At 33.8% G+C, this 12,265-nt stretch overlaps 2 protein-coding genes across 2 annotated transcripts in view; both read right to left on the reverse strand.

Annotated features, from left to right (window-relative positions):
- Positions 1–921, reverse strand: part of LOC18049270 (bidirectional sugar transporter SWEET9) — a 1,838-nt gene extending 917 nt beyond the window's left edge. Inside the window, exons 1-4 of the mRNA XM_006443280.2 lie at positions 763–921; positions 597–633; positions 305–515; positions 14–188 (exon numbers count right to left, since the gene is read on the reverse strand). Of these exons, the coding sequence (XP_006443343.2) occupies positions 14–188; positions 305–515; positions 597–633; positions 763–811 (472 nt within the window). The 5' untranslated portion in view covers positions 812–921. The remainder of the gene's footprint in view (positions 1–13; positions 189–304; positions 516–596; positions 634–762) is intronic.
- A 6,101-nt stretch (positions 922–7,022) lies between these two features.
- On the reverse strand, positions 7,023–9,715 carry LOC18049271 (probable receptor-like protein kinase At5g18500). The gene is made up of 8 exons (XM_024187534.1): positions 9,702–9,715; positions 8,956–9,563; positions 8,827–8,850; positions 8,059–8,535; positions 7,863–7,978; positions 7,508–7,768; positions 7,199–7,390; positions 7,023–7,097 (listed from the first exon to the last, which is right to left on the reverse strand). The coding sequence occupies exons 1-8, from the start codon at positions 9,713–9,715 to the stop codon at positions 7,023–7,025; spliced, it is 1,767 nt and encodes a 588-aa protein (XP_024043302.1).
- Between the last annotated feature and the right edge of the window lie 2,550 nt (positions 9,716–12,265).

The following is a 12,265-nucleotide window of genomic DNA, read 5'->3' on the forward strand; positions in this document are numbered from 1 at the left end:
TTCAATAATTAAGAATTAATTGTTACCATGATGCTTAAAGGAGCAGAGAACACAGCAACGTTGTAGACAGCGCAGACACAACCAACGGCAGTGACTCGATTAGGCCCCTTTACGAAAAAATTGACGATCACCATCATCAAGGCAAAGGCTCCAACGTTAAACACGAGTATCAACTTGATTGTGAAACTCTGCATGCAGGGTTAAAATGTATGTTTGATGATCAGGACAAGATCCATATACACATATAGTTATTAAATGTGATTAAGATATAATAACAAAGGTGATTATTAATTAATTAATTGACCTTCTGCTTTTGGGGTGCGTATATGAGGTAGAGCATTAGGTAAATAACTTCTATAACACATCCAATGCTGTTGATGGTGATGATCAAGACTGCATTTGACTTAAGTAAGCCGTAGTACAATAACAACGTTGCACTGCTAAGTGCTATCACGTATGGTATTGAATGGTATCCTTCCGATGATTTCTTCTTGTAGATTATGAGGAAAGTGGGCCTGAGATACATATATATAGCTTTGAAAATCAATCGTTGTCAGTTTAATTATATAAGATCAAATTGAGGGCTCGACTCTTACACTGGGGCCAAGAACACCAAGAATGACACTATGTTACCTGTGATAGGAAGACAAGAAAACTAAAGGTGTATCAAGCTACTATCATCAGTTAATTAATTAAAAATAGAAAATATAGGGGACAAGGAGGGGAGGAAAAAGAAAAAAGGTTAGGGCACAAGTGACATGCCTAAGAGACCAAAAATGAAAGCCAGCTGATGCGGAGTAAGGATCCCCATGATTGTACGTTGTGGTGGAGGTGATGATAAAGAATATTACAGTGTGTTTTGGCGAAGCTCTCCGCGCCGTCGAAGGGGGGAAATGCACTTTGAAGAGCTTAACCCAATTCATTGCAAGACACTGATTTATACAAACATGATTGGAGAGTTAGGTTGCTGGTTCGGTTAGTTATTAGCTTGTTCTAGAATATGTACGTGATGTAAAAAGAGAGCGAGAGAGAGAGATTGAATGCACATGATATTTTTTGCATGGTAATTAAAGTCGAAGGAGCTAGCAGACAGAGTTGACAACCATAGACTCATGATTCGAGCGTACGTGCTATCCAGTTCCTGCCTCGATCCAGGAGGGTGCTCTTGGAGCTTTGGTTCTTTTTTATTCATCCATTGTCATGTATATATATTTTTTTTTGTCTTATTCACGAGGTATCCTGGGGAGGGCCCCAACTGTAGGAGGCACCTTTAAGCCCGTACCACAACCCAGACTAGAAGTCCCCGCTCGAACCGGGAGGCACAGGTTCTCCCAACAAAGGCGACTTCCCTGCTACTCAAACTGGGGAGCAAACCCAGTCAAGCCACTTAAGGGGACTCTATTGCCAGTAGAGCCAACACTTTGTTGGTTGTCATGTATATATTTCAATCAATCATGATGATATGCAAACTAATATATATGGTAAATAATAAATGAATAAGAAGTAATGCCCTAAGCTTTAAGAATTATTATGGATTTCATGAGTAAAAATTACACAATAGGAAAGATTTTATGGGTGACGATTTTTATAGAAAGGTAATTGTTCCTAATCTAAAATTTAATTAAATTAGTACTTCAAGCAAATAACAAAATAAATTGTTCTCAATTTTTCAGCAGCAAAATCAGGAAGATTGACAGTGTTTAAATATGGAACACCTTCACTGAAAACTGAGTAATAATAAAATATATGAGTTGGAAAAAAATGTTAAAAGACTAAAATTATAATTTTTTTTGTAATTACTAATTTTAATTGATTTTATAGTTGAATTTATTGGGAAAAAAAAAATAAACGATCTATATAAGTATAACTAAATGGAGACCTAGTAAGTCTTACTTCTCAACAAGCAAAGCTATTGCAATATCAATGGAAAGGTACATTGGAATTTGGAACATAGATTGAATAAATATAGTACCACTTTTGCAGATTATTTTTTGTTAGAGCCAATCAGAATTGACAAATGCCACAGGGCGTCCCAACTTTTCTTTTCTTTTTTTCTTTTCTTGAATGGATCACAACGCAACCAAAAGGTTAAAAATCTTACTAGGATAGAAAAGCAAATGTAAGAAATTAATTACTAAAATGATAAAACTTTTTTTTTCTCATTTTTTCTTTTATATTTTCTTTCTTGTCCATTCACTTTAAACTACAAGGATAGAAATAAAGTAGTTCGCTACTGCTGGTAAGCACATCAAAGGTATGTTTGTCGTTGCCCTCCTCCATTGTCAGAAGGGTTGCATGGCTAGTGGCGTGGCCATCACTAGGAATGTGATTTGGTGACGAAAGTGTTAGGAATTTTTATCGTACCTATGATCTTATAAGCAGAAATATCGAACAAATAATAAATAAAAATATACACAAAAAATAAAATAAAATCAATCACACAATATAAATTTTTTTTTGAAAAATTCCTATACCAGAAAAAAATCACTGTCACTAAGGACAAGAGAAAAATCAATTATGTAAGAATTTATCACTGTCGCTCTAGTATTTTTCTTAATAGGCCTAACATTTCTCTCACACTAAAAACAATCTACTTAACAAGAAAATTGAGTGAATAACAATTGAACTAGACCTCCCTATCTATAGTAATTTTCTTAGATAAGTAGTATTCCTTTTTTTATTATTCCTTCTTCAATAATCTAAAGTTCTAAAAAAGAAAAAAAATTATTTATTCGTCAAATACGAATTTTTGTCAATAAGAAAATAACCTAAAAAATCTCCTAATAATTAACATACAAATCCTTATTTAAAAATTGACATATTTCCTAATATGTAATGTAGGATATGGCTGCTGGTGGTTACAAAACCCATAGTCCTAAAATTGTAGGTTTTGCACCTTATTGTTTATTAAGTACTTACGCCCATCAATTCAATCCACAGGAGGGGCATTACGGTCATTTCTGCAAATAATTGCCAGAATCTACTATGTATCATGATTTGGGTGTGCAGTGATGCATTCAAAAACTATTTGGCTTGGCCAATCAGCCTTTGGCCGAGTGGTAGAGCCGCTGCCCACTTTATTATGTGAAAGCACTCTCCTCTAGATATCTCTTGAATATTTGAGAGAGTAAAAAATGAAATGAGAGTGGAGTAGACATACCTCAAAATTAAGGAGGGGTTAATTTCCTAATAAATATTGAATTTTTTTAAAATAAGATATTGAAGTTTGAACCGAGGATGTAACAAATTAATGTGCGGATGAAGAGTGAGTGATTAGAAAGCAATGATAATCTAGGCTTGGCTGTATGATTTAATTTTCAACATCTATGGAAGAACCACATAGCTATATTGAGACAAAAGTGACATTATGTTGCCTCTCGTTAGGCTTACTAATTTGAATTTATCAATCCACAACGGTTTTAGTAATCAAATTATTATTTTACTAACAATCTCTTTGTTGTGTTAGTCAAACACCTCCTCCTCTTATCCTTTAAAGTGGGAGTGAAGGGTGGGGTGGTTTGTTCTGCTTAGCATGGGACGCTACAAATATCCTCTCATCATCTGATTAAGCATCCTTATCTTTATTGTTGTAGGAAAATTAGGCGTAGCTAAATGAAAGCGTGGAATCGACGGTAGAGGTAGTAATTCCATAAACTTCAAACACTGGATTGGACGTGCCCAACTCATCAGCCACTCAATTAAATGTTTCTGTGCATTTTGACATTTTCTTGAGTAAGCCAGTTGATCGATCTCTTAAAAATCTTTTATCACTTTTGTGGTCTGCTATAATTTCACTGCATTACCCGATGAAACAGTCCAAATGTTAACAGAAGAGGTGCTGTCACATAGCATGGGATTCCAATGGTTGTGTGAAAGAAAACTTGAACTTGGAAATGAGCTTTAAATGGAAAAAAAACATTGGGATTGTTTAGGCCAACCTTGTATATGTATGCGTACAAAGAAATTCGGCAACTTTTACAGCTACACACATTTCGTTATGACATAAAATTAGCTATGTAAGCTTGCCAATTGATTTAATCAAAACATTTTGATTTTGCTGCAACGGGTTTTGATCGCTAAATTTTGTCTCGTTATCAGTTGAACATGTGGACGTAAACTAATTTTCACATTGAATGCATATGATATTTTGCATGGTAATTAAATATGATATTTTGCGTGATATTTAAGACTAGTACTTTTACATGACTTCTTCCATTTGAGAGATATGGATAAATTCTTGTTTAATATCCAATGTTTAAGCCAGTTACTTTGGTTTATTGTTGCTATTGCACTAATATTTGGCACCTTTATAGTGAGAATTGATGCATTTTGAATTGATGGCTATCCTCAGAGGAGAAAGTAGGGATGGCAAACCCGAGATCCACATGATCCATATCCAATGGATCGGATTTGGGTCGGTTTAAAATGGATTTGAATTGGATTTATATATCAATGCGCGGATCTAAGACGGATCTTGGAGTAAATATGAATTTATCTTAATATCTATATCCAAATTCATATCTATTTACTTTTTAATTTAATTTTATTTTAAAAATTTCCTAACAATTGTGTAATTATAAATGATAATAAATTTTATTCATAACATATTAGTGGTATTTACCATATATTTAAAAATCTTAAACTTGAAAGGCAGTTCTGTAAATTTAAATGATAATAAGACAAAATAATTAAGTATAAATTAGGACGGCCGACCTTTCAAATCTCTTACTATCAGTTCAACCTCTTTCTTTCTCTTCAGTCTACTTTCAATTCTCCTCTCCATTTGAATGCTTGAATCATTCTTTTAATTGTAAGGTAAATCTCCAAACTTGAGCTTCCTTTTCTATTATTTTCTCATAACCTTATTCATGTTTTGTAATCACTAATAAGTGGTAACTATCTACTGTAATCACTAATCAGTGGTAACTGTCTACTATGAAATAACTATGTCATTCATATATTTAGTTAGATATGATGATAACAAAAAGTAATAAAGCACTAAGTATAAATTATATTCCACTTATATATCATTATTTAGTGTTGTAGGAATGACGATAGGTGTGCCATGGATATCAGAACGATGAAAGAGATATTAAAATATTACATTGATCTTACTCTTGCAATTACTTTTGATAGATATTTTATTATCTTTCTTATTTGTTTGTTTCGGACTAAAAGCATAAGCTACAATATTCATCAGATTTTGAGACAAATTATATAATTTAATTGTTATCAATACATATTAGTCTTTAATTTTCTTTCTAAAAAATATAGCTCTTTTATTATTAAGTTTTAGAATTCATTATGGATTTAAAGCGGATTTGAATTGTAATTTTTTTTTATTTGGAGCAGTTATATATCTTTATGTTTTTTCGCATTAGAATATGGAGCGAAAAACATGGATCCATTACGAATTTGGAGCAGATACAGATCTCAATTTTTATTATGGCTCTAAATCTAAATCAGAGTATATCCAACCCATATCTGCCTGTTGCCATCTCTCGGAGAAAGATAAATATCTGTCCGGATTGAGTTTCTTAACAAACAGTTATTTCATTTATTTTTTCGGTTGTCTTTCAATGTAGTTTTGAATAGGGATAATAATGTCGTTGCTATAACAAAGGGGTTTCAAAAGACTGTTTAGGAGTGCCGATAGCACCAACATTCGTTTGAATACTAGCCCAACAGGAAGAAACTCGCACCGCCCGTAGGTCCCCAAAGTTAAAAGAGTTTCGGTGACAATCGACAGAAAGTACGATTATATATAAGAAAATAACCAATCATAAAAGATCGAATGTTTCACATTTTATAAATCTCATCAATATTAAGGGAAAACAAAAAAGATGAAAAAATGAAAAACAAACCAAACGACATCGTCATCCACTATGACATATCCCAATAAGAGTGATAAAAGAATCCGAAAGAATTGTCAGAACCTGGAGCACCGAATGGATCTATAGAGTAAACAACATTAGTGTACATTTTGCTCTTCGAAAAATAAACTCGGAGTAGGATAGCAAATGTTAGAAGCTAGCATTTTCAGTGTCGCCAATAGAAAACAACAAGATTTTTATATCATAATTAGGAAAACCGCCACTATCAATAGCCAAATCAATAGCCAAACTTAGCCACCGCTGGAAATTGGGGTACTGTAACTTTTTAAAAAATAAAAGTTAATATTATATAGTAAGAGAAAAAAATTATATTTACAAAATAAAAATTAATATTATATAGTAAATTTAGCATTTAAATAATAATTTTAACAAAAACAATAAATATGTTTTTTTTTTCTATCATACAAGTGATAGATCAAATCAATTTAGTTTCTAAGTCATAGCAACTAATGCTTATTAAACGTTTTGGTATTATAACTTTTAAACTATAACTAGCCAAACTTAATACCAAATAGAACCTTCGAATGAAAAACTTGAATTTTGGCATATGAATGAAAGAATTTCAGGATCAATAGCCAATCCCAACCGTTTCCACCCTAACATGTACAAAGATGTCTTGTATCAATCTTACAAATCAATTAAAAATCTTAATGTCGTTTTAGTGATATCAATTTTTTTTCCCAACCACTATATTATAAACTTGACCTTTGTGCCATTTTCATAAATAAGAGTGGAAAAACTATTAGTATATTGTTTGTTATTCTCTCGAGTATGTGCATCTTGGAATTATGACATCTATAATCAAAGAAAACAATTTAGGAATATGACAAGATAACTTTGTACAACATGGTTTCAAAGTTGATATCGCAGAGCTTTGCTTGGTAAAAGATTGCTCCTGTCTTCAATAAATCTTCTCAATCTTCAAAAAATCTGACAAGAAACACCACTCGAACCTAAGTTCTTTACCACGAAATTTCAAAAACAAAATCAGCTTCCCAATTCACCAGTTCCTAATTAATGGCGCAAGAATCCCTCCTCTCTCATTAGGTGTTGATTCTTGTACTCTCACCGTGCCAGTGCAACAAGGGCAGTTTCAATGGACCCACGATCCAATATTGTGTTTGACTTTCAAACCAGAATCACCTCCAAGGATCTGGACGTTGTTGTTGCTGGTGAACTCACTTGGTGATCCGTATTTCCTTCCTGCACAGTATAAGAAAATAAGGCACATGTTATATATCCTTTGAAAGGCATGGTTAAATTATAATTAATATGGAGTAATTAACTCAAATGATCATTTCAACCATTGTGTTTTTCCAAGCCTTGTCAATCTCCTCATAGACAACATCAATAGTTGGCCGGCCTTTGCTCGATTTGGCAACACATAGCACAGCAATTTTCAAAATGGATTCAAAATCCGCCCGGTTGATATTTCCATTCAGCCTTGGATCTTCAAAATCTTTTATTGGCCGTTTTCCCATGCTTACATCTCTTGCCTGCACAAAATTTATTTACTTGATATCATAAAATTGAATTTGAATGAATCAAGTGCTAATCTCGTGCGTGTCGAGTATTTTTGTGTGTGACACACGACCCAAAAAAAAAAAAGGTACCTTTCTTGTGAGTTGGTCTCTAGCATCAAAATCCAATTCAATGACCTTTTGTCCTGATAAAAGTTGGAGAGCAACAATACCGAAACTGTAAATGTCACTGGCACAAGTTAGCTTTGCATTAGTCATGTATTCGGGGTCCATATAGCCAATGGTTCCTCTCACATCAGTAAATACTTTGCTCTCTTCCATGCCCAGCATCTTAGCCAACCCAAAATCAGAAAGCTTCGGTTCCAGCTTCTCAGTCAAAAGAATGTTTGTAAGCTACAACCAAATTAAAACATGTAGCGTCTTTAGAAGAGTTGAAAGAAATAAACATTGATGCTATAATTAAACTTATTGGGAAATTTCTCGCTACCTTAATATCTCTATGGACAATGCACCCATCAATATAATGGTGAAGATACCTCAATGCAAGTGCACAATCTCTCAGGATTTTAACTCTTCTTTCCCACGTTAGTACACTATCTTTTCCTGGAAAAAATTATAAAAGCAAATTAGTGTAAAGCTCGAATAAAAAGGAAAAACATTTGAAGATAAAATATGTATATTACTGAGGAGATGTTGAGCGAGATTCCCGGCAGCACAAAATTCATAAACTAGATATTGCTCGCCTCCTTCGACGCAGCATCCGAATAGGCATACGAGATTTGGATGGCGAACCCTGGAAAGGCCTTCAACTTCCCTTGAAAATGAATCGGTGTTGTTGCTCTTGTATATATGCTTGATGGCAACGACTTGACCACTTGGCAAAACGCCCTTGTAGACTAAACCAGCACTTCCGCGGCCTAAGAACCTTCGGTCCCAGTCGTTATTTATGGCATTTTCAATCTCGTCCTTAGAAAATCTGTAGAGACCTGACCACGTTGTACTGTAAATCTCTTTAGTTGGCTTAGGAGATTTCCGCTTGGGCATGCAGCCCTTATTCTTGCTCTGTATCTTGCTCTTGGCCACGTGTTTTATAAGTACAAGAATCAACATCATCACGAAAGTCGCTATAAGGACCGCGATTATTGCTTTCACCACAGCAGCTGATAAGCTAAATGATCTCAATGAGTACAAGAGAAAAAAATAATAAAAAAAAAGGTTTCAATTCAAGCAGTATGCCAAAAATGGAAAGATTATTGGCAATGTTATACAGCTAAAAAAAGAAGTAGATAGCCCATGGGAGTAGCTCAGCTGGATGCGAGTGTGTTTTGTATCCATGGTCATTTGAATTTGAATGATAGTAAAACGGTAAAAGATTGGTGCTTGATGGTTGAGATTTTTCGTTCTCATCTAAACTTAGAAAAAGGGCAAAGAAGAAGAAAAGATCCACTTACTTTTGAATCTGATAAATCCAGGATCTGTTGCAATCAAAAGAGTAAGAGGTCAATAGTAGGAACCAAGAATATAAGAAGTATAGTTTTTTGTTAATTCTGGTACGGTTTAGGAATGTCGATGGTTCTTACCAATCTGATCTATCGAATGCAAACAGTTATATAGATCAGCAAGTGATGAGCGGTCATCAAAGTTTGCGGCTGTAACGGTAATAACAACTGCTAGCCCACAAGTAGCCTTTTCATTGTCATCATCACCATCAGCATTAAATTCTTCCAGCAGATAATCCCTGAATTTAACCACTGCTGTTGTACAATTCCTGCAGGCATCAGCAAAGGATGTTGAATTGAAGCGGGAACAAGGTTGCAAAACCCCTTGAAATTCTTCATTCCGCTGAATCAGTGACAAAGATGATGAGTTCGCGCACTTGCCATTCCCAAAGGAAAAGCCATCAAATCCACAGGATTTCACGGATACGAAATTTTGTCTTGTAAAAGGAACACTGCACTTTTGCCACTCATTTTGTTCGAGAAAGATGCTTGTGTTAGTGTTCTCACGAGCACGTTGTGCTAGTGCCTGGGAGAAGAATGTTAGCGCATTTCGACAGCAAAGAATTGAAGGGATGCTTTCCCAGTAGATGACTTTCCTGTCGTTGTCTATGCACTCCCCGGAAGGTTGATATGGCTCACGACTGGACTCTAATGCACAATCTGCATGGCATGATAGCTTGTTAGCCAATCTGATAAATAATCATTAAAATAACCTAAGACAAAAATGAATATGACAAGCTCGTGATTTGACAAGATGTTCACTAATCCCCTTGGTTTCAGAAAGAATCAATCACACAGATATATTTTCTTGGAAAATATTAAGAGACCGCGAGGGTATCATTGTCCCTTTTCTTAACAAAAGTAAGCACGAGAGGTTAATGAAATACAACTTGGATCAGTACAAATCGAGGTCGATACTCAACTTAATCCGACGAAATAAGCATATACCTTGAGAAAAAGAATTATATGAAAATGTACGGATGAAAAGAGCACAAAGTATGCAGAAGAAAGAAAGAGTCGATGTTTTTTTCATGTCTCCCTTTTGACCTTCCACCTGCCCTATAATTAAACTTTAGTCCATATCACAAAGAAAATATTAAGTATTAGAGCAAACCAGCCACTGAAAGTTTTCTCAGGAAACAGTGGAATTACATACTTATAGCTGATCTTTTCCTAGAGATTATCATATACAATGCGGATATTCTTGTTTAATTAATCTGCCAAGCTTGGTGTTTACAGCCTGGTCTCACACTACGCTATTGATATTGTCGTACACATCATTTCGTGATACTTTATATCGATCTTAATGATCAATAATTAAAAGCTTTGGTTACAACTCCAGGGCCATTTGTTTATTAGATAACAGTTGATTCCTATCCTTTTATCCTTGAATCACATCGCCGCATGTTGTCCGGATGAACAATGACATGTTTCCGAGAGGAATTTGTTCACATTATTAATTTAAGCCATCCACGTATTTCACCTCATTTTTCTTCTCCAATTTTTTTTTTTTAATAATTTTCTTGGTGGAATGTTATAAACAAATTTTTGATAATTAACAATTACTATTGTTTTTTTTTCCCTTTATTTAGAAATTTGAATGAGAAAAAATGAGAAATCTCTTCTACTAAGTACTCTTTTTTTTTTTTCTCTATTATTACTCAAATTCAGGCAAAGTTGGTTTTCAACAAAATTGAATTGACAGCCAATGGGTTCAATTTTTTTTTTTTTAACCGAAAGAAAGAAAAATGAAATCTAGAATGAAATCAAAGTGAATTAGCCGATTTTGAACCGAATTAAGCTTATAAATAAGAAAAGAAAAATGATAAAGAAACTGAAAGGGGACCGAAATAACGCTGTTAAATTTTTCTATTTTTGTTTCCATTAGTTTGATCACATAATTGCAGGTGAATAATCTTATTATTTTCCAGAAGATGTTACGTTGGTGGTAGTTATAGAGCCTGATCTTCTTCCCACTTGGGTCAGGGGCCGAGTCGGATTAAAAATTTAGGTCCAAATGTTGTAGGGTACATGTTTGAAGATTAAAGTTAAAAGTATTTAATTATTGAGGTAAAATGTTAAATTTTTAAACTTATAGGTGCTAAATGAAAAAAAAAGGGGACTATGTCAACATTTTACATTGTATATTTAATAATTAAGTGGTGATATTTCCACTCCTCAAATTGTATAAACCCACCCCCACTTTAACATAATAATAATAATAATAAATTCAAAATTATCTTATCATTTTCAAATTTAGATTAAATTCGATCAATCAATTAACTAATTAATTCCTTATTAACATAATTATCGATCTTCAATTAAACTAACAAAACGTTTTTGTGACATGATAACTCACAAAATTTACTAACTACAAAATTCATATTATTTATCTCATGAAATTTATTGGTTGTGAGAAGTTTGTAATTGGTTAATTGTTTAAATTTTTTCCATTTTAAATTTTTAAAAATAATACAAATTTTTTTGTAAATAATTTTTGAAAGAGGGTTGATTTACACAATTTGTATGGTGGAAATATCCTTACCTTAAGAATTTTTATTTTTGTTAATTTTTTCATGATCAAACGTAGCAAATCACCTGTTGGTTCTGGAAAGAACTAATACTACAATAGATCATGTCGTTTTTGTCATTCAAACAAGTTGATAGAACTAGCATAATGTCTAGCAAACGGCTACCAGCAATCCAAGTGTTGAACATTAGAAGGCCATTAGCAGAGTTTTGGGTTATTTGAAGAGAACTATCGAACTTGGTCTCCAATATTAAAATTCCCTGCTTTTTTAGAAGGATATACAGATGCTAGCTCGATATCAAGTGTAAGAGATAGCATATCTACTATAAGTTGGGTATTTACTCTTGGAGGTGGTGCAATTTCTTGGGGATCCAAGAAACAAACTTGCATTACACACTCAACCATGGAATCTCAATTTATTGTTTTGGCAGCAACAGGGAAAGAAGCTAAGTGGCTAAGGGATCTTCTTTTAGAAATCCCATTTATTTCAAAGAATTTATCTGCTATATCTATACATTGTGATAGTAAAGCCACTTTGGCTCGTGGAGTATGTAATGGGAAGTTAAGACACATTAGTCTTAGACATGCATATGTGAGACAATTAATTCAATGTGGAATTATTGCCATCACATATGTGAAGTCAAGTGAAAACTTGGCTAATCCATTTACCAAACCTCTTACAAGAGAATTGGTAAAATCAACATTTAGAGGGATGGGGCAGCAACCCTTTAACCAAAAGGTCCACCAATGATGGCAACCCAATCTAACACTAGAAAATAACTGGTTCTATATTCAATGGGTACAAACAAGTCATTGATAAGTGGATATGTAATTCGGCACTAAATAATTAAAAGCCCTATC

Source organism: Citrus clementina, unplaced genomic scaffold, assembly GCF_000493195.1.
Source record: "Citrus clementina cultivar Clemenules unplaced genomic scaffold, Citrus_clementina_v1.0 scaffold_3, whole genome shotgun sequence".
Taxonomy (NCBI): Eukaryota; Viridiplantae; Streptophyta; class Magnoliopsida; order Sapindales; family Rutaceae; genus Citrus; species Citrus x clementina.